This window comes from Mandrillus leucophaeus, unplaced genomic scaffold, assembly GCF_000951045.1.
Source record: "Mandrillus leucophaeus isolate KB7577 unplaced genomic scaffold, Mleu.le_1.0 Scaffold156, whole genome shotgun sequence".
NCBI lineage: Eukaryota > Metazoa > Chordata > Mammalia > Primates > Cercopithecidae > Mandrillus > Mandrillus leucophaeus.
The window spans coordinates 2,099,139-2,122,985 of record NW_012101543.1 but is presented as its reverse complement, the minus strand read 5'-3'; the positions used below and the strand labels follow the sequence as shown (position 1 = coordinate 2,122,985).

At 36.0% G+C, this 23,847-nt stretch overlaps 1 protein-coding gene across 3 annotated transcripts in view; it reads right to left on the bottom strand.

The window, feature by feature from the left end:
* The window catches only part of PIK3C2G (phosphatidylinositol-4-phosphate 3-kinase, catalytic subunit type 2 gamma), a 415,055-nt gene that overhangs the window by 230,266 nt on the left and 160,942 nt on the right, over positions 1–23,847 (bottom strand). For all 3 annotated transcript variants that reach the window (XM_011975453.1, XM_011975454.1, XM_011975455.1), the window contains 2 exons: positions 23,273–23,366; positions 20,276–20,370 (listed from right to left, as the gene is read on the bottom strand). In XM_011975453.1, the coding sequence (XP_011830843.1) occupies positions 20,276–20,370; positions 23,273–23,366 (189 nt within the window). The remainder of the gene's footprint in view (positions 1–20,275; positions 20,371–23,272; positions 23,367–23,847) is intronic.

Below are 23,847 nucleotides of genomic sequence, written 5' to 3'. Positions count from 1 at the left end.
ACAAAGATATAATAAAAGAAGTGATTTTTCATTTCCTATGTGCTGTAAAATGAAAAAACTTTTTAAAGCCATAATAGCCTATGAAATAAAAATACAATACATTCACATCACATTGAATGAAAGTCTCAAAATTGAATAAATATACTGATTTTTTATTACTTATGAAAAATTATATATACATAAATATACACACATACATACACTCACAAGCACACACACAGACAGCACCATGTACAGAGTAGGTACTCTTTTGCTTTCTGAATGCTAATTCTATTTCTTAATTTGTAAGATCAGTTTAGGTTCCAGGTAATCATTCTGGAATAAAAAATAGGATATTAGGCTGGGCATGGTGGTCATGCCTGTAATCCCAGCCCTTTGGGAGGCTGAGGTAGGTGGATCTCCTGAGGTCCGGAGTTTGAGATCAAACTGGCTAAAATGGGGAAACTGTCTCTACTAAAAATACAAAAACTTAGCCAGGCGTGGTGGCAGGTGCCTGTAATCCCAGCTACTTGGGAGGCTGAGGCAGGAGAATTGCCTGAACCTGGGAGGTGGAGAGTGCAGTGAGCCGAGATTGCATCATTGCACTCCAGCCTGGGCCAGGAGAGCGAGAATCCGTCTCAAAAATAAATAAATAAAAGTAGGATATTGACCATACAGAAGAACTTGTAGACTGAATGATTCAGATCTAACTCAAGTCTATATAAAAATGTATGCACAAAAAGATGAATAGTTTTCTAATCATTTTAAAAGGCGTACTCTTAAATATTTTAGTCAATTATAAATGTTGTTAATATCTGAAGAATTATAATGTTATGACTTGGAACTCTTTCTCACATTCATCTTTACAATAAGTCCTGCTTTAGAAACATAGTGTGGCTACTCCTTTCTCCTTTCAGCCTCTCTATATTTGTACAAGTTCGTTCTCGGAATCTTTTCACTTTACTCTTATCTATCATCTCCTCAAAACGCTGTTTCAAAACCCCTCTTCTAAGAATTCACCTCAACTAATCTCATCCAAATCGAAATATAGTTTTATTTTTCTTTCCTTGAGGGCTATTGTCATTATCGTACCATTGTTGCAAGATTACTTTATAAATGTTCTTTTCAGATTTGATTGCTTATTTATGTTTTTCTTATTCTTTTAAGAAAGAACGTAAACATTTTGAGGACAGACAATAATATTTATGTTTGTGAAATTGGTCCAGTGCATATTTTATGGTATTCCACAATCAGTGAGGACATTCACTGTCTGGGTGAGGTTAATAGAGTTATTTCTCATAGTTTTGGGGTTAATACTGTCAGTTAAAGAAAAGCTATAGTGATTATTCATATTAATATATCTTTCATTTAAATATCATTTATGCAAAATATATTGTATATTAAATTCTAATTGCATACTCCTACATTACTATAGTACAGATTATAAATGCTGCTAATATTGGTCAATATTTTCATCCCCTTGATAGAAACTAGTATTCAGCTTCACTACTGAATTAAAATTTTATTTTTAAAGTTTCATATTTTTACAGCTTCATTTGAATAAGAAAAAGATACAGATAGACGTAGGGAATTAAAAGAAAACAAAGCTTCAAGAAGAGTTAAATAAGAAGTTTAAGTAGAATGATCCACAATGCTGCACTTGACACTTGAGTCTCCAGGATGCACTTCTGTCTATAGCACATTGTACCCCCACTTTTATCTTTTTATCATCTGCTTTGCTGGTTTGTCCTTTGTTGTCTCATTGGGAAATCTTAGACTTCTCTATTACTTTAAGCGATTTTTAGTTTGTTGCATACCGAAAATAAAGAGGCCCAGACACAGTCATGAAAAGATGACTTTGCTTCCTTCACTCTACAGGCAACTACCACCACACGCACCCACACACCTCTTCCAATCCACTCTTCATTTTCTCCTCTTACTATGTATGAACTTCTTGTACCAATCTTCCTGTGCTACAGATATCACACCTTATCATTACTCAAGGATTTTGCACCAGAAACTCTTTCTTTTGTCCATCAATGTTGCCCTATTTGATTTTTCCCACCAGTATATTTAAAAAGCAATTTTTCCAATTGTAAAAGCAAAGAAGCAAAACTCTTTTCGTATAACATGTCCCTCTTCAGCCATTGCCACATTTCTCTCTTCCCTTCCCTAGCAAAACTCCTAAAATAATTGTTTTTGATAGCTCTCCTTTTCACTCTTGAATATATTCCCATCAGGTTTTACCTCTACTCAATTGAAAGTGCTTTTTGGATGACCTCCAATGACCTCTATGGTGCTAATCAGATCTCAATTTTACTTGACCTACCAGTAGCATTTGACACAGGTGATCACATCTCTCTTTTGATGCTTTATATAGTGTTACAGAATTCCATGCTCACTTGGTTTATCTTTTATATCTCTGACTGCTTCTCTTCAGTTTTCTTTTTTGGTTCTACTTTATCTCTTTGATTTTTTTAAATGTTGACATTACCACTAAATATTTGGACTTCTTTTCTTTTCTATTTGTATCATTCGCCTATGACCTTCTCTGTTAATATGGCTTTAAACCTTACCTATATGTTAATAATTTTCTCATTTTTAGTTCTAGCCCAGATGATGATGTTCAATAGTTACTTCACACTTTAATAGGTCAAAATTGATCTCTTGATAATATAAGCCAAATTATGCCTTTCATCTTCTCAGAGCCCTCTAATCATTTGGATTAAAGCTAATATTCTAATAATGCCTAGAAATTTTTATATAACCTGCCCCTACCCTTACTCTTTCCCCCTGTAACCTCATCTACTACTAGTCTTCCCCTCATTCAAGTTAACCCAGCCACCTTGGCCCCATTGTTGTCTTCCCAGCACCCTAAATAGACACCTTAATGCCTTCGCCCATGCTATTACTTCTTCCTGGCATCCTCTTTCTTCAGATACGTAGGTGGTTCACTCTCACTTCACTGAGGTCTTTTTCAAATGTCACCTTTTTAATAAGGCCTTTTCTTGCTTCCCCAGCTCAAAATTGCAACTACCTGACCCTTGTACTTTTTATGTTTCCTATTTGTTTTATTTTTCTTCCTCGTACTTATCAATGCCTTACAAGTATGGGTTTTATTTCTCTTAAAAGCTACATAAGGAAGGACTGGGTTTTTTGTCTCTTTTATTCATTGCTGTATCCCTGAAGACTACAATATGGCTTAACTCATGGAAGGTGCTTAATAAATTTTGGCTTTTTGGGTGAACAAGTTCTTCCTATGGGACAGGATTATAACTCTCATAGCTCTTACAGATATAAGGCTGCATGACTCCTGGTTGAATTCACACGGCTGTCCAACACTGTGGCCCCATAGTGCATTAATTCTTATGACAACCTTCTGAAAGTAAATATTATTATTCTAATTTTTAATGCCTGAGAAAAATGAGTCTTATAAAAATTAAGTATCTTGCTTAAAGTGAGAAACCTAATAAATAGTAGAAACAGGTTTGTATTCAGGTACAGTGAGGTAGATCCTAAACTATTAACTATTACTTTATGAGTTAAGAGGATAACAATATTTTCATATGTGAAACACAAACTCATTGCTTTGGAATCAGTTAATAATAAAATAAAACGTGTCCCGTGATTCATTATACATGGTATGTGATTAATAAATTTGATCTTTGTACTATAGACATTGAAAAATCATTGTTTAGTTTTAAAGCAATATGGATAATGATACGGTATGGATAGAGACTTGAATTAGGAAGACAAAGTAAAAAAATATAGCACTAGCAGTAAGGAAATGGTGTCAGATAAAGAAAGGGTATTGATTCATGAGACATTTCACAAGTGATTTGTTATATACAGAGAGTGAGAAAAGAAATTACCCCAGATACATACATGAGTGACTCAGAAAGTTGGTGGGAAAGGAAGTCAAATTGTGGAGTGGTCTGATGAACCTGAAGAAGTCAGAGGTGGAGTTTCTAACACTCAACTCTATTTTAGCGTGAATAGTAAAGTCAATATAATAGGGTTAATACATTAAATAACCCTTTAAAAGAACTAAGAAATTGATGAAGACTTTTACTTGTACTTTCTTGATCTGTATTATACTAGCAGACAGATGAGTGAAATATGTGTTGGTTATTGAAATGCATAAATGTGTATCAACTGGCCATCTGTGAATTTTGCTAGATTTCTCTGTATGTTAAATTTCTCTGACACTAAATGACATATATATTTCCAACTTGTTCTGACACTTAGAATGTTTCAAAAACTTTTCTCAACAGGTCCAGAAACTAGTTTGTTTATACAATGATTTTTCTATTACTCCTTTTACTCATTTCAAACTCTATTATTATTATTATTATTATTATTATTATTATTACTGTTATTTTGAGACGGAGTCTTGCTCTGTCGCCCAGGCTGGAGTGCAGTGGCGCAATCTCAGCTCACTGCAAGCTCCGCCTCCTGGGTTCACACCATTCTCCTGCCTCAGCCTCCTGAGTAGCTGGGATTACAGGCGCCCACCACCACACCCGGCTAATTTTTTGTGTTTTTAGTAGAGATGAGGTTTCACCGTGGTCTTCATCTCCTTCGTGATCCACCCACCTCAATCTCCCAAAGTGCTGGGATTACAGGCATGAGCCACCGCACCCAGCCTCAAACTCTTATTAAACTTAAATTTTAAATGTGCAGTTAGGATAAGACAAGAAGAGCAATGCAATGGTAGGAGTCAGGAGTCAAATGTCAGGAATCTGAGATCCAAATTCCATGTAATTATTAATCTGTGATATAACTTTGGGAACTGAAACTTTGGCGATACTTCTTATCCTTTCTAAATGACTCCAAAAACATACTCTCGAAGGTATAAATACATATACATATTATATATCATATATATGTTTAATAATAAATGTGTTAAGCACAATTGTATTTCTTGTATAGGTAATAAAATTGATGATCAGGGAGGCTGAATAATTTTTCAAGGACCACGCAGCTTAGGAGAGGCCTGAGTTGAAATTTTTCTTCAAGTATGTTTTTCTCCAAATCTTGTTCTCCTCTATTACATTATTCTATCTTTTATTGTTATTTTTATAGCTTTCATAATATGTAAGTAGATTGATGGGTACTATTGTATAAAGCACAGGATCAGATGTTAGCTCTTCTTCTTAGTAGCTGTGTATACCTAGCCTTTCTGAGTATTCATATTTTTCAGAGAAATGGAGACTAAAGAATTGTTGTCAATTAATGAAGTAATATTTGAAATGACTACCATAGCATCTAGCATTAACTATACTCTGTCTACCATAAGACAATCTTGTCATGACAAGAAGGAGTAGTCAAGGCAGAAAAGTTAGATGATTAGAATTCTTAGCAACACTCTCTCAGTCAGAGCCACACTAGAGTCTACAGTTTAACCTTAAACCTTAGTATTCCTTTCTTTATAGCAGAGAAAGAATAGTAAAAATTTCCAGAAGATTATCCAAGTCACTGTCTGATCACCAATTCTGTTCTTGAAATTTCTTGATCCTGGAAAGGGGTCTGTAGACACTTGACACAATTATGTCCAAGAATAAATAATTGTTGATAAATACATTGAATTCAGGTTTACAATCTAGTCAAGGAAGACTTGAAAATCACTAAATAAAATGTTTAAAATTAATGTATTGAGACAAAAGGGTTGGGAAAATGACTCTAGTGTTTGTGGTAGCTGCCTGAAATATCTAGAAGACTTAAAAAATATACATTCCTTGATCCATGTTTATTATAACTTGTTTACATTTTCTATCTCCTCCACAAGAGCTATATATTATGTGCATAGTAGGCAGTCAACAAAAACTGGGATAATAGATACTTGAATTAAAGAATGAATGACTAACATAAAACTCTCTTTCCTCAATATGCTTCCTAGGCAGTTTCTTGCTTCTGTTCACCGAAGTCTACCAGTCTACTTATGCAGCTGTCCCTACAATATCTCGTAATTGATTATCTAGACTGTCTTGTGTGATTTTCAGCATCATCAATCAATTTATGTCAACAGTTTACTGAGCAGCAGCTTCTTTTAAAATAATCATAAATTTTGGTTGGAAGAAAACAGAAGTTTCGCCATTTTGGTAAATTAATGACATTTACAGCTCTCTCAGAAACATATGTGCCCAGTGCCCAATTTAACAAGGAAAGTGACATGTACATTAGGGTTCTTCCCTTTAACAACTTCAGATAACTAAACCCAAGCAAGATAACCCAATTATCTGACATTCTGTCAAGAGTGGTTAGTGTATCAGGTCGACTGTCAAGTCTGAAGACAAGTCACTATCTGTGGAAGCTGTTCATTTTTCAATGGTCAAAAATAAATCATACATACCAAAGCAAGTACAAGAATTCTAAATTATTAAATGTAACAAGTATTTGATTGAAATATCCAAGTCTTGGTTTTGTTACAATAAAAGCAACACATATGAAGTTCTTTAGACAAGAAACAAGAAAGTAACTGTCATTTTCTTATAAATATTAATTGTATACAAATGAAGTGTAAAATTGAATTAGAAGAAAAGTAACAAAAATCCCCATTCAACATTTTCAAGGAGCAATATTTTCATGAACAAAGATACAAAAAATTAAGATGGAGCCTGAAAATAAAAGTCTTATCCATTAATTAATACAAAATACGAAGAACTCTGAACCTTCACAGCCCCAGAAAACAAAATGAAAGTGGAGAATAGAGAAGTCAGAAAAAATCAGAAACTATTTAGTAATTCCCCAACACTCATAGAGACTCTCAATGTAGAAAATTGTATTTTAAAAGATGGTAAGTGGTTGCTTAGCAAGGCATCCCCAGAAAACACTTTTTTTTTTTTTTTTTTTTTTTTTTTTTTTTTTTTTGCCAAATAACTGGATGCAGTCTTACATTTTCAATCAGGGTTTAATAAACATCATTTTTAAATCAGTATAAAACAACTCACACTATGAATGGGATCAATGTAACACTTGATATTGTTTCAAAAACCTTTATTCAGAACGTCAGATTATTCTGTAAGTCATTTAACTCAACTTCACCCAATTCCAGAGACCTAGACAGTCTATTTTTTTTAAATGAGAAAAATACATCTTTTGTAATATGACTTGTTCTGATTGCCTGCTGTTTTAAGGATAGTAGTCAAGGTAAATTAACCTCTAGGCCATACACATGTATGATGTGGTGTGATTATTTTTATTCATTCGATAGGTATTGAATGAATTGTATACTGTGTGCAATGTTCTATGTTATGGATGGATGGTTAAGTTTTGTCCTTACAGCGCAGAGGAGAAACATAGGGTTGGTCTATACCAAATCTACTCTCCCCTTCATGTCTGCAAAAAGAATCTGCTTTTATTCAGATATCAAAAACCTTAAAGGAAGATGACCAATTTAGAGATAAATTCTGAATATGCTAAACCAATCATGTAAGCTGAGTCATCAGACTGCCATCTGGTCATGTGATGGGTTCATGATAAGGGACCCAATTCTGGCAAATAATATGAGAAGTTAACTCAGCTTTGGGGTTTATGGAAAAATTTTCTAACTGAGGAAGAGACATTCCCTTTACTCTTGCTGCATGGAATCACGTATGGATGTGAGACCCACCATGTTAATCTTCTTGTAACAATGATGTGAAGTAGACTAAGTCAACGCACTGAGGATGGCACAGCAGAAAGATGGAAAGAAATTTGATTATAACATAATCAGTGAGCCGCTGCAATAATAAATTTTGGAACCACTCCACTGAAGAGCTTCTTGTTATGTGAGTTAAAATAATTAATTCTTCATATCACTGCAAACCAGTTGAATCAGGGTTTTTTTTGTTTTTGTTTTTGTTTTTGTTACTTGCAGCTCTAAGTATCTTTATGTGAAGAAGTATCTTCAAGTGAAGGAAGGGAAATGGCGAAGTAGAGTATGAAATACATTAAGAACTGTACTGTAGATGTGTACAAGGGAGCCAAGGTCAGAGACATCTTCAAAGAGGATAAAATCTTGAGCTCAGTCCTAAAGGATTCTACATAGAGAGACAAGGGCACAACTGCATTTCAAGAAGTTGGAAAACTGTGTGCAAAGTCATCAGGGCATGAAAAATTTGAGAATTTGAGTAATTACTTGAGAATAATAAAAAAAAATCATATTTGGATGTAGAAAGGCTTACAAGATGGGATGGGAGATAGGCAAAGTGGAAACTATGACGCTCCATTGCCAAGTCATGTTAAGAGAGAAAATCCATTCTCTCTTAACATGGATCTCATAGTCTAATTCTAAACTCTGTCATAAGAGGAAACTGGAATTAAGAAATTATGCTAACCAGCTGGAGGTTACCCATGACCTGAAGCCCACTTTATGAGTTTGGGATCAAGTTGTTACATGTGTAGATTATTCTGAGAGCAGTGTGGAGGATGGATGGACTGGGGATAGGCAAGAACAAAAGTGAAGGAAAACAGCCTGGAAGCGGTAGTGACACTCCAAGTAGATGATACCAAAGGTGCTAGCTATAAAGTAGAAAGGAAAGGGCAAATTAAAGACGAATTTCTGAGAAAAAAAGAATCAAGACTTAAGAAATAAGTAAATAGAGATTATTGGGTAAGAATAATGTCTTCTAGATTTTCTGTGTTGGGTATCTTAGTAATGGCTGTAAACTAGGGCATTTTGTATTTTTAAAAGTTTGGGAATGGTGGGTGAAAGAATTGAAAGGGTAGAGGGGAGGAATATTGAATTCAATTTTGAACTTCTTGAGCTGAGATGCCAGTCATATACCATAGTTACATAAATATCTTAATAATGAGTCCTCCAGAAAAAAAAAAAAAAAACTGGTTATAAAATATACCCATAGGTTAAATATCTAGGAATTATTTGTAAAATTTTTGGACAAAAGCTAAAGACATATTTAGAGGATGTCTATTAAAATGATGATTCTTACTGGAGTAGTTAGCTAGTAGTCTTTTTTTTGTCTGTTAAGGTTAATTTTGGTTTTTGAAAAGAAAGCCAACTAATATATGGAAAGGCGGATATTGGCTTTTCTTTCATGTTCTATTCCTCTACCACTTTATGGACAGATTTCTTGAATAATCTGTGCTCTTTTACCTGTATGGCAGAAACTGCTATGGGTTTACCAAATTAAACTTCATTTTGCTTCTGTATATATACATACGTGGACCACTTTTCTTTGCCACCTTGCAGTTAGGTGGGACATTATTACTGACTTCTGGCCTATGGAATATAGACAAAAGTGATGTCTGCTAGAAGCATCTAAAAGTATCTCCAACATGATGCTATGATTCTATGATTATACGCTATGATTCTATCTTATTTGGGTCAGGGAATATATTTGAGAGTTCTAAATTTAGATGATGTGATGGTTTTAATGTGTTCCCTTTAAAAATTCATGAGCTGGAAACTTAATCCCCAATGCAACAGTATTGAGAGGTGGGGGTCTAATGGAAGATGTTCAGGATCCATTCACTCATGAATTGGTTCATGCCATTATAAAAAAGTCTTGCAAAAGTGGGTTTGCTTTTCTTCACTCTTCTACAACGTGAGGAACAACAGTCCTTTCCTCTGGAAGATGCAGTGTTCAAGGTGCAATATTGGAAGCAATATTGGAAGCAGAGATTGGGCCCTTACCAGACACCAAACCTGCCAGCGTCTTGATCTTGGATTTTTCAGCCTCCAGAACTAAGAGAGACAATTTCTGTTGTTTATTTCTCAGATATTCTGTTATCGCAGCACTGATGGATGAGGATGGGGAATGACTGAGCCATGAGATGAAAGGATTCTGAGTAAGTCCCATCAACGAGCTGATGACATTCAATTTTCTGTCACCATCTCAGATCTTTTCCCTGTCCTTCAGGCCTGTACCCTACTGCTTACTGTGTATTTTTAGTTGGACAGAAACCAAAGACTCATTTGCCTACATTTTATTATTGTCATGTTCTTTCCCATCCTAGAGGGATTTATTTTCTAACTCATTTAACTTGATGAAATGGGTGACTTAATTGTATTAGCATAATTGGTAGTTGCTTAATTAAATAGTATTTTTGAGAAAACTGAGAAAGTCTTGGTTTTATGAAATAGGTGCTGAAAAATGAGTACAAAGTGAGTCTATTAAGTAGATTACTCAGTTATTGGTATCATCACTCATGGTTTAATACTAACACTAAAAGAGCACACTTAATGTTTTATTTTTATTTTTATTTTTTTCGAGATGGAATCTAGCTCTGTCACCCAGGCTGGAGTACAGTGGCATGATCTCAGTTCACTGCAACCTCTGCCTCCTGGGTTCAAGCGATTCTCCTGCCTCAGTCTCCCGAGTAGCTAGGATTACAGGCACCTTCCACCACGCCTGACTAATTTTTGTATTTTTAGTAGAGATGGGGTTTCACCATGTGGTCAGGCTAGTCTTGAACCCCTGACCTCATAATCCACCCAGCTTGGCCTCCCAAAGTGCTGGGATTATAGGCGTGAGCCACCACGCCCAGCCACACTGAATATTTTAAATGTCAATTAGACACTATAAAAGAAAGATTCTGGAAACAATCTACTATCTACTTCAAAGCTCCTTCAAGGATACAATGTTAGTGGGCCTCTCATATATAACTACTCATTAACATTTACAATTGACAGCACTTGTGAGTCATGCCAACAACTAAGGGCAACAATTTTGAGCTTTTAAATATCTCAATTTGCAACATCGTTTTCTTTTCAGTTTTGCTCTTAAGTTAAAAAAGAAGTCACATCTTCAGTACTTGAATGAGTTCCTAATTGTTGATAGAAAAAATAAACATTTCATGAATTCTTCAAATTATACTTTTTGAAAGTAGATGTTGAATTAGAAAGAAATATGAATTCAGCATGAGATACCATAAACGTATTTTAATTTCAATTCTTTAATCAGCTAGATGATTGTCATTGGAAAAATCACTTAACATGTTGAGATCCCTTTCTGGGATAGCAGATGATCCTTCAAGTTCCATTTGACTTCAAAATACTGTAACTCTATGAGTATCTGTTAGTGTATTCCTTTTGGATGCCAAATTCAAATATTATTAGAAGACAAGAATAATTTCTAAACAGAATGCCTTTTTGTCAACCATATTTTTTGTTGGCTAGAGCAAAGTCAGTCTGATTGAGAAATAACAAATAATTAAACACTATAATACTGCTTTTCAAGGACTTAACCCAAATCCCTAGTATAAACTATGACAGTAGGGGACTAACATTATTATAGGGAAACCAGATTACTATCTAAGGAAGCAATGATGTAATTGGATGTGGTTATTGTAACGAAAAATTGCTGGACAGTGGATTAGGAAGCTCAGTTCCCAAAGGCCTGGGTGGGTCCAAGTTTCAACATTTGAGTTCATTATGTATATATATAATGTTCATTTCCATAACTCTTCACTTTTTCTTAACAAAATAGAAGATTTTGAGGGAAAAATGATTTAAACTGTAGCAGGATGAGCTGCAGACAAAACTCCTCAGACACCGAGTTAAAGAAGGAAGGGGTTTATTCGGCTGGGAGCATTGGCAAGACTCCTGTCTCAAGAGCCGAGCTCCCCAAGTGAGCTACTCCTGTCCCTTTTAAGGGCTCACAACTTTAAGGGAGTCCACATAAGAGGGTTGTGATCGATTGAGCAAGCAGGGTGTATATGACTGGGGGCTGCATGCACCAGTAATCAGAATCGAACAGGACAGGACAGGGATTTTTACAATGCTTTTCCATACAATGTCTGGAATCTATAGATAACATAAGCGGTTAGGTCAGGGGTCAATCTTTAACTACCAGGCCCAGGGCACGGCGCCGGGCTGTCTGCCTGTGGATTTCATTTCTGCCTTTTAGTTTTTACTTCTTCTTTCTTTGGAGGCAGAAATTGGGTGTAAGACAATATGAGGGGTGGTCTCCTCCCTTAAAACCAGTGATACATTGACAATGCAGCTCTTTTCTTGGCTTTTGCTTTGATTTGTGGTAGAAGTTTGTATAAGATTCTATTTTCATAAGTATTTAATAGCAGTAATAGGGCTTAAATGACACCAAATTAATTTAAAGATTGTATGGTATTTTAAAAATCTTTTTATTAAAGGAACTATATAAAACCTCTATTGCATAAAATAGAAATAGAACAAACAAAAACAACTGTGCCTGTATTATGCCTTAACTGGAAAACTATGCTGATGGATTTTACAGATTATTGTGTACAAAGGAAACCTTGTTACCACTATCTGCCTCTTTTTCTTCATGTTGGTTGGGATAGAGAACAGTTACTTTTGGTTTAAGCAAGTTGCTGAAAGTAGGGATTCTATCCTGTGTATACATTTATGAGAACAACAGGGTGGAAAGATGATTACAGCAGATCAATATTAAAAGTCAGTGAGACATATCTTTCCCTTACAAAAAATGAAGCAATAATTCAATATTTATTACATTGTAAAGGTAAAAAGATAAATTAGTTGCAAAATAATGATTCTCAGAGGTAAAGGGCTGAGGCTTTAAAGCCCCCTATCGATTCTGTATCATGTGTGCTCTATTGCTCTGCAAGACTTCCCTGAAGTACAGCTCTTTCCCCTTGCTTCGGGGAGTGTTCCAGACATCAAAGCAGAAAAAGAGAGCATTTACCTCCTTTGTGTATTCATTTGTAAGCCTTTATCAGTATTTAAAACTGACAGAATGGGAGCACACAGACTTTTTTATTCACTGGATGTCCGGCCTTGCCTCTCTGCTTTTATTGGGAACAGGTCATAGGCAAAACTGTAAAGTGGACAAAATTTGTTGAGTTTCCTCTCTCTGCTCTGTCCCTGCCACGTGGCCAGTGGGCTCTTTCCTCCTGCCTGGATGCTAATATGTTTGCTCTTGAGCTTCTTTAAGGCAAGGATCATCCTTTGTTTTATCATTAATAGTTCAACAGTGTCCAAAATCTTTGTCACATTAATGAACAAATGATAAACTAATTCCCATAAGCATTAGGTTCAGAATATATATATATGTTTTCATATTAGAAGAGAACTGCTGGAAGAGAGCAGTACTTAACCTCAAGGAGTGACTTGCAAATGAGAGAATTTCAGGCATTAGGGGATATGTATTGTGGAGAGGGGGTGAGAGAGACAACTGTGACTTCGAATCACATGATACCAAATTTCCACATCTTCTTACTTTATTTAAAGTCATCTGTGACTTGAGAAATTGCCCCAAAATTTTAGATAAAAAAAGTGTAGGGAGGATTGTTTTTAAAAAATAAATGGACAGATTTTTGGATCATCTCAGTTTTATGGATAGCATATTAAAGTCACAGGATATGTTCCTTTAATACCCTGTACCAGAGACAACATTGGCTTAATTCATTTCGTGGTTTTCTCAACTGGTACAGAAGATGCTGCTCCATCAACTTGTTCTTAGGCCCTAACTCCTGACTTGGTTAGTCCTGGACTTCTGCTCACATTCTCCCTCCTCTCCAGTTTTGGTTTCACTAGTGATATCCATTGCCTCGTTTCTTTTTTCTTTCTTTCTTTTTTTTTTTTTTGAGACGGAGTCTCGCTCTATCAGACCATCTCGGCCTCCCGAAGTGCTGGGATTACAGGCCTGAGCCCACCGCGCCCGGCCCCTCTCCATTGCCTCATTTCTGATCAGGTCAGTCTCGTGGAATTGCTTTAGCCAGGCCAGCTCTTAGTTGACCTCTGAAGCAGCTCTCCTCCGCCCCCTATTGACATAAGTATGCAAGTGCACAGCTGGGTCCAGGAAACTTAATCCTATTCATACATTGAATAGTAAATTATTGAATGTCTATAAAGTGCCAAGTACTGTTCTAGGCACGTGTGATATATCAGTGAATAAAGCAGAACAAAAGATCCTTACACTGATAGAGCTTACAAATGGGAGCCTCATCTCAGGTTATCCCCATACTTTGAAAGGAACACTTTGAAGAGATTTTTGCATTATGCGCCTTAAGTGACACTTTATAAAGGAGTTGTGTTATAAAATGGCTTCCTACAGGCGAGTTTTTCATTCCAATTGGTTCTCTCTTGGAGTCTGTTCAATCAGACTTGGTAGGAGGACTGGGAAAGACTGCAATACTGCTGTTCTACCTACGATATAACCCGTAGCATACTGATGCTCCAATTTCTAAAAACACATATTTGAATTCTTTATCTTCCATAACAAATACTTACTGTAAGTCAGGTTCTCTGGAACAGGGCGTGAGACAGAATTTCACTGTTTGGGATTTACTGAAGGAGTGCTCTTTAGGAAAAATTCTGTGAGGGAGTAACAGCAGAATTATAGGGAAGAGAAAGGAATTAACAAGGATGAGATCTCGGGTCAAGTCTAACCTTGATCTGATTTATGGGGAGGCTCTGGAATGTAATTTATATCTTAGAGATTTTCCCACTTCGTAGGCCAGGGGGCTATGGAATCAGAGGCTCATTCTGCAGAGAAGGGGCTGTATTCAGTTAGCCGTCACTGCAGCAGACGGGAGTGGGTGCAGCAGCCAGGTAGAGGCGCACAGCAGTGCCTTTGACAGTGCCTGATTTCATATTCCCTGAGTACCGTGGAATTTCCAGTACTGTGTGTGAAAATATGGATGGCCTTACAGACATTTCTGTGGATTCATACTTTTTAAAACATTTTTGGGGTATCTAGTGAGTTTCAGACACTGTGCTGGATTGGTACATGGATGGGTGTGACATGATTGCTGTCTTGAGCTACTCTGTGGACTAAGAGGGGGAGGGGACAGGGCAGCAGGGGTGTCAAGGGAGTGTGATATGATGTCCGGCAGAGTCGTGAACAGTATGCTGTGGGACATGATGTGGAAGCAATACTCAATCCCAGGTGGTGGCTGGGAGAGGATCAGGAAAGCTTCCTGGATGATGTGACATCCCAGGCCTTCATAAAGTCTGTATATTATTTTCCTGTGGCTGCCATAACAAGTTAACACAAACTGGTGATCATAGAAATGTATTCTCACAGTTCTGGAGGCCCAGAGTCCAAAATCAGGGTGAAAGCAAGGCTGTGCTCTCTCCCAAGGCTCCAGGGGGGAACTTTCCTTGCCTCTTCCAGCTTATGGTAGCTATAGGCATTCCTTGGCTTGGGGTTGCATCAGTCCAGTCAATGCCTCCCTTTTCAGAACCTTCTCTCTGTGTGTGTCTTCTCCTCTTCTGCCTCTCATTAAGTCACTTGGCGTTGGATTCAGGGCTCACCCTGATGATACAGGGGGATCTAATCTCAAGATCGTTCATTTAATTCTATCATCAAAGACCCTTTTTCTCCATAAGGTCACATTCACAAGTCACAGGTTTCTGAGGTTAGGCTGCAGACATATCTTCTTTGGGGCCACCACTCAACTCAATACTTCACTGGTGGTTAAAATGTTTCCTATTCCAAACGGAAAGGGGCACCACATTTAAGCTTTTGTAATTAATTATTACACAATGGAGGAGGGGCCTCCTGGGCATAAGCTCCAAATGTTATGGTTCCCATTTATAGCCACCTTTTTAGGATGCAAACTGTGAGGTAAAGCTTTTAAATTCCAACACAAAGCATCTAGTTAACTCACTTGCCTTGGAAGATAGGGGCTATTCATCCTACATTCACTCTTCCAGTGGAAGAGACTCACTGTGAGTCTAAGTCAATTTCTCCTTTCAGAAAGGCTATCCACAGTGATGCCAAGTAGTCAAGATGGTTTTCATTCCAATTTTACTTATTCATAGCTCAATATCTGGTGAGGCAACTTTCTGATCAGTGATAGTGGCAGGTGGAAGTTGTGGAGCAGGGAGCGCTGTTGAGGATACATAGAGTTATAGGACTTGGTGAACAATTGGTCATGTTAGTGAGAAACAAGGAAGACTTCAAGACCTGGGTGAGCAAGACAGGATATTTAGTTCAGTGTTGAATGTGGTGAATCTTAGGAAGCAGTAATTCATCCACGTGAAAAAAATCTCATTAAACTCATGACTGATGGGTTTCTAGTTTTTTAAAACATAAATAAGGCATTCTTTTTAAGGAAAGATATTTTGAGTATTTTTTTTTTCATGAATTGTGAGATGCGAGCTGCATCTTTAAAGTTTTAACACAAACATTTTGCACGGAAGCAATCACTCCCTAAATATGATGCTCGGCTTGAGCTATTTTTTTTGACTTTGATATATTTTAAATATAATTAATATTATTTTATGCTTAGTGCATGTTGCCTGATTCTTAATTTTTATTTGTTTGAAGGGGTTGCAGGCATTTTTTAAAACTTCTCTCTTAGAGGATCAGGAACAATAACTAATAGGTAATAGGCTTAATACCTGGGTGATGAAATAATCTGCACAATAAACCCCCATGACACATATTTACCTATGTAACAAACCTACACGTGTGCCTCTGAACTTAAAAGTTAAAGAAAACTCCTTCCTTGTTCTTATTTCTCTTTTTTCATATTCTTACAAACAAAGCTCTCAAAACAGTCCATTTATAATATATATTATTTTCTATTCCTTCTCAGTTTCTTCTTGAATCACTGATAGGAAAAATGGGCTTGACTTTTTTTTCATAAGGATGAGAATTATACACAAAAAAACTTCCCTTCCAACCTTTTTGGAAACAATGACGTATTTGTACTTACATGGATTTGCAAGTATGGCATTCATTTACCGCTTTGTGTGCACCCATTGTTGCCTTTCAAATGATCACTTTTCATACAACTTTAGCAGATGAAGAACTTATTGAGGTGGTGCAAGTATTTTAACAATCATTAGTCAATTAGAATACGTCTTTAATATTTTATTATATTTTTAAATATTTTTTAAAACATTGTCTTTTTTTTATTTTTATTTTTTAAGGCAGAGTCTTGCCATTGTCAGCCCAGGCTAGAGTGCAATGGCACGATCTCGGCTCACTGCAACCTCTGCCTCCTGGGTTCCATCAATTCTCCTGCCTCAGCCTCCCGAGTAGCTGAGATTACAGGCCGCCACCAGGCCCGGCTAATTTTTGTGTTTTTAGTAGAGATAGGGTTTCACCATGTTTGCCAGACTGGTCTCGAACTCCTGACCTCAAGTGATCCACCCGCCTTGTCCTCCCAAAGTGCTGGGATTACAGGCGTGAGCCACCGCGCCCACCTAAAACATTGTCTTTTTTATATTTTATACTTTATATGCTTTTATATTTTTGTTCAGATATTAAAATAAAAATTGTTATCTGGCTATGTTACTTTTTAAATATGCCTACATTTTAATAATGCATGCAAAAAACAGTAAAGTTTTAAGGGAATTAAACATTGAGTTTAATGGAGTCCTACATTTAGTATGACAGCAGAACACCACAAAGTATATCCACTTAACTTTCCTTTGCACCAAAGTAGCTTTGTGAAAAACTGAAGAAAATAAGCCTTCATTCAGAGCTTTAATAAGAGTCTATTCATGGGAGGGCCTCATGCCAGTCAATGTATTTCATGTTTTATTATAGAAACATGCTAGAGGAATTGTTCTGGTTTTTAAATTAGGCATTTAAAATGAAAACAAGCATCAAACAGTCTCTGACCAAGTTCCTTGTGTCTCTTCTTTGCTATGACTTCTTGAGTGATTTTCATGAGGAGTGATCTCATTATGAGTAACATTTCTTGAAGCAGAAAAATATGACACTCCAAATGATATTGACTTGCTGTTTTCCTGTTATTTAGTGGTCTTAACTATCAATCAAGCAACTAAATGATGCCTGTCATACACTCATGAGAGTAAAACATAGATCTAATTTTATCCTTAGGTCATTGAAACTTATAATTGCTAAAACTTTGTCCTATGAAATTAAAATTGAATCAACAAGGTTAATAATACAAAGAAAAGTAGGAAGAACAGCATGCAAAGAACATTATGTTCAATAGGATCAAGTGTAAGTGATGATAGGAGAAATTGTTTTTTAAAAAAACAGGATTGGAACCAAAATTTGTTTTTAATATGTGAGTTTTTAACATTAAAAGGATTTTATTCTTAACTCTCAATTATATAATCACAAAAAAACCAATGTTTCAGGAAAACATACTTAATCCTAACACAAAATTCATGTCACTTATCACAAAGTTAGATAGTCAAGTGTAAAATGGAGAAACAAAACAGAAATAGCAATTTTAAACCACATGAGACATTGTGAAGAATTTTTTTGTTAATAAACAACCCATAAATACTTTTACATACTACATTTCAAAATGATGCCTCTGTGAATAATATGATAAAGGTCATAGTGTTGAAGACTTTAAATTCAAGGTCATCATGTTGAAGACTTGAAATTAAATTCAAGGTTGTAGTGATGAAAAATTCAAAGTCAAGATCTTGATGATAAAGACTTTAAATTCAAGGATACATTGTGTAAGAAAGGACAAACTACTAGCATTCAAGTTATTTAGCCAATTAGTTCTCTGTAAGTACAAAATATAAGAAATCACTAAATGGATTGGCCTAATTACAAATTTTGTTTCATTTATAAATAACTCTCAACTTCAAGAAATCTTTTCACAGACTCATTCAGTCACATGGTATCTATCTACCCTTGTGTCGGTATTTCTGCTACACTTTAAATCCTTATTCAAAACAATTCCCTCTCAATTTCTCTATGTTTATAAGTAAAAAATAATTTACAAGAAGGAAATGTCGGCTGGGCTCAGTGTCTCACACCTGCAATCCCAGCACTTTGGGAGGCTGAGGCAGGCGGATCACGAGGTCAAGAGATCAAGACAATCCTGGCCAACATGGTGAAACGCCGTCTCTACTAAAAATACAAAAATTAGTTGGGTGTGGTGGCACGTGCCTGAAGTCCCAGCTACTTGGGAGGCTGAGGCAGGAGAATCGCTTGAACCAGGGAGTTGCAAGTTGCAGTGAGCCGAGATTGCACCACTGCATTCCAGCCTGGTGACAAAGTGAGACTCTGACTCAAAAAAAAAAAAAAAAAAAAGAAAGAAAGAAAGAAAGAAATGTCTGTCCCTTAGCTAGAGAAAAAAAGCAATCCATTTTCTTCTTTACTTCAAAAACACAAAACTAACCAAAACAATCCAGTTCCTAATGTAATGTCACACAGAACCCAGGGCCTGGAACAATATTTCATTCTGGTTTTCTTGCTATATGCTGAGAATAATGCAGTTATTTACATTATTGAGAAATCTATTTAGCAGACTAGAATCATCCCAGTGCTTCCATCAGAAGAAGGCTTGCTAAAAAAGGCACGAGCAGCAGCATCTACGAATGGGAACATCAAAGACACTACTCTGTCTTTCTCCTCATTTTCTTCTGATTCATCCATATCTGCTGAATCATCATCATCATCATCATCATCATCATCTTTTTTTCTCCTCCCCCCTTATCTTTCTCTTCCATCTCTTCATACCCCCTCATCATGACCCATTTCCAATCATACTATAGGCACCCTGAATGTTAGACATGCCATATGGAATTGGAGAATGGCAACATTAAAGATATTTAAAGTAAAGGAAATGGTAGGTATAATACCCTTCCACATATCCTGTTGTTGTAGAGAATGTGGTACAGCTACTCTAGTCATACACCCAAACTTGACTGATGATTGGAAATTCACAAGCTACTCCAGGTCCTTGAACTTCTTCCACTTCACCTTTAGCATTCGTTAGTCTCCACTAGCAACTGTCCAACTGACAAGCCTTCTCAGGAATAGCATCTTTTGACAATCTTAATTTGGTACGTGAAGAAATAGTGGGGTGGATGTACAGAAGCTAAGTTCTGGCAGAAACGATGGGGAAACTGAAATGGTAATATCCTCAGGTGTTGCTACAGAAATTCTGGCATCTCATGAATCAGTCTTATTTCTTCACTAATGATATTTCAAATTTATGCTTTGGGAAAAGTTTAGTGCTCTAGAAATATTCAACAGAATGAGTATACATTAGCCTTTGGGTTTTATGGTTTATAGCTAACATTGCACAGAAAGTATTTTATACCACATGTTCTTCCAAAAACATTCAGTCTCATAACTAGATTTTATATTAAAATCTTCAAGGAGTAGCTATACAAATTGTACTTGTCATTTAAAGCTACAAGAAAAGTATCAGTCAGATTTGAAATTCTGTTTGGATTTAACTTCCTGATTAACAGTAGCAACTGTCCAACTGGTAGATTTTGAAAATGATGGCAAATTATCCTCTTTAATAAAAATAACATTGACAAAGACTCAAAACTGCCTGAATTTTACGGTCTGTATCAATTATAAGGTAAAGAAATCTTCTGCTTCCTCTAAAGCTGCCCCATAGAGAAGTTGGCAATTAAAAAGGCATCCTTGCCTGTTTTAGGTAATCTTACCAGTAAAGACGATGGGCAACCTGGATGCTTTGCAAGGAGCGGTGGAGTAGAAGTTGCACTAAAGGACTCTCAAGGTTCCATTCAAACTTGACAGCCTGAAGTAAGAGACACAATTACTTTACTTGTCAGTAACAAAATTATACCTGAATACAGAGGGACTTCAGAGGCTTGGGAAAAGACTAGAGAAAACAGCATGCACATTTTAACAAAATGCTAATAACACATTCATGGTTTTATGGGTCGGTGTATGACTAATAACAAAACACACATATATTACACCATTTGGATTTGTGTAGTCTTGCTTCCTTTCCTTGTTATGGATAAGAAATAAGGGCAGGAGTTGGTAGAGTTCAACCATGTGCTGGGGGAGAATACTGACACAAAAAGTCCTGGATTATTAAATACAATATTATTAAGCCATAGATATTTCTTCCTATTTGGAGATGAAATTAATGCACATTCAAAGCCTTAACAGAAATCATCAACTGGTGTATCATTATTAACCTCCAGGCCTTGAGGTTTTGCTTAAAAGTTCAAAACTATTACTACCATAACGTAGTCCCAAATCCTTTCTTTCATCTCCACTGTGAACAACTCTTAAGTTTTTTAGGATACCCAACCGGGTAGAAAACACAGGTAACAATGGCAGCCCCCGCTATCCTTAGGGACCTAATTTAGGGCTTCACCTATCCTTTGCAGGGACTTCACTGACAGCAATCTGTAGCTAAGCTGCTATCATCATCCCAGGAATCTGAATATATGAAAATGAAAACCAGGTTCTCATAAAAATGCCCATTCCTGCTTGAGAGACAAAGCTTCTATCTTTAGTTGTTTGACAAACCATTTAAGTCTCTCTCTCTTACACACACACACACACACACACACACACACACACACACACAGAGCTTAAGAGTCTAAGCCAGGCTTTATACCACAGTACAGACAGCAGGAAAAAATGAGTACAATATCCAGTCATACATACACTTGAAGAAACACCTCAATATGCTAGCTGTCCTCAAGAATGCGAAAGTTTATAAATTCCTAAGGTGTGAGGGTGCTGAAGATGAGTTCAGCAAATCTGCATAAACTCCTGATGCTGTCTGAATGTAGAAGGACAATAGTGTGTGCTGTCTTAAACTGTAGCCATGGCCCTCTCTCACTTACATGCTAATGCTGGGCTGGCTAGGTCATAGGTTTTATTTATGCCCTAATAGTGAGCATATTATATGAGCATATGAGCAGGAGGTATGTTTCAGAATTACCTACTTGCTTGCCTTTTTAGATGTCTGCCCCATTATTTCTTCCTGAACCCAATAACTGTTTGTTATCCCTCACTTCCAAGCTTCCTGCTTTACTCTGTCCACCGATACAATTTCCCTCTAAATCCTGCCTGACCATCTAGAATGTAGACCATTTTTCTGGTGAACACCATATTATCTGAAGTGGTTTGCAGTAACCCCTGGGTCTGGGTCTTATTTGGCTGTTAGCTATGAACTGTATGTTCTGTTTTGTTATAGCCTTAGAGTCCTTTCTTACAGCTTTAATAGAGACTGCATAATTCCAACATGATAATACATAACAAAATAGCATGATTCCAGAAAACAATCAACAGGTTAGGATTTTTTATGTGTTGGAAAGTTTGAAATTCAAGGTAGAGTATAGAAGTCTAAGGACAATGAACGTTTTGAAATTCTTCCTTTTTTAAAAAAAATTTCTAGTCACACTATCGATTTCTTTCCATCTCAGGACATTTTATATCCTTCCTTTTTAATCATAACATAGTTGAAACTTTAATTTTGCCTTCTGTGTATTTGCTGTGTTAGATTGTGTGCACCCCTTCTTATAAACTTGGATTTGCGGAAATATGGGCCTCAATGACATTCCTGATGCCAAGTGTACTTACTCAGATAGAGACTTTCAAATGAGTTTAATGTCTACAAACTTTTGTGAAAACATGCTCTCCTGAATTGGGCTAGAAACAGCATGTTGCCATATCCTTGAGTCATGAGATGAACGGTGAACTTGTAAGTTAGATTAACCCTTATTTTCAAGAAAGATTGGATTGTACTCTATGGTACAGCTATTTCTAAACCAGCTCTCTCTCTTAAGGAGATGTTCAGAGAAATTCATAATGTCTGTGCAAAGTCATACTCTACTAAAGTTTATTAATATAGGCTCATTCTACCTGTTTCCAGTCACTTTTCAAAACCTGAGGCAACTGACATTCAAACTAGCTGTAACAACTTGATCTTTCAGATAAAAAAAAAAAAAAAGCTGGATTAAAAACAAAACAAAGCATAAAAAGTCACAAGTTTAGATCTATTTAGCTCTCAACATACAGTCATCCTGGAAAAAACGAAAACAACTTACCTTCTATAGATTAGATATTCTGTTACTTACATGGTCACGTGTGGAATGTGTAATTTAATTGTTTATATTTCATCATATTCAGACTAAATCAGTCTTTGCTTACATTACTAGATAACATTATATTATTTTCTAAAATTACTCCAACATTATGATATTTGATGTTACTAAAATGTACTATTTGGTGACAAAATTTGGCTATTAGAAATTACTATGATAAAATTTATGATCAATATTATAAGCCTCTAAAGAAGTGCAAGAAACTCATAAATTATGAGAAGTTGCCTAGCAAATGATTATTTTCTATATAACATTTATTTGGTAATTTTTATCATTTTATATATACGTATTTGTAAATTTTTATCACAAGCATGTCTATTTTTTCATGTTCTAGTTAATAAATGAAATCATTTAAAAAAAATTTTCCTTTTTGGAATTAACGTACCTTTTTTGTAATTGTAACAGTTTCAGATAGAGAATGTCTTCCTTACCCATGTTGACATCATTTGGTCCCTTGGGTGGCCAAATGGCAATATCACTTCTAAATAGTCTATTGTTGATTAATTGGGAACCTTTTAGAGAATAATTAGTTAAAACTCTGGGTTTCCTTAGCAACTCTGCTGTTCTTACCTGAACTAGCTGTGGGAGATATTCCAGTAGTTCATCATTCAAGAGGGTGTCTAATTGTTGAACTGCCACTTTACGAATTTCTTGATCTGTAAAACTAATACACAGGAAATATATCCATTAAGCTGTTAATGGTAAGGGATAATGCATAAGACATGTCAGGGAGAACAGAGAATGAATTCTACCCCCAGTGTATAAGGTAAAACAATTATCCCATAATCGATTAAGGTAATATTAGCACCAAATAATTATTATTTTTCCATATTCCATACTCTCATGTGGACTGCAGTAGGAAATCCTTTCACTAGATTTTGGAAATGTGGTTTTAAGTCTGATTCCTGCCAGCTTTCTTATCTATAAAATGTAGATCATGGATAATCTAAAATCTTTTCTAAAGTAGTATGAAAATCTTTGCTTATTTAGCCAAGCATTTGATAAATAAGTTATTACCAACTGGAGATCTGGTTATATGATTAAAAACGGGATCTAATATTTTTAACCAGTCTTAGCCTGATCTTAACAAAACCCAGAAATCTAAAGTTCTTTACAATAAATAAACAAAAATAATTTAATATGGC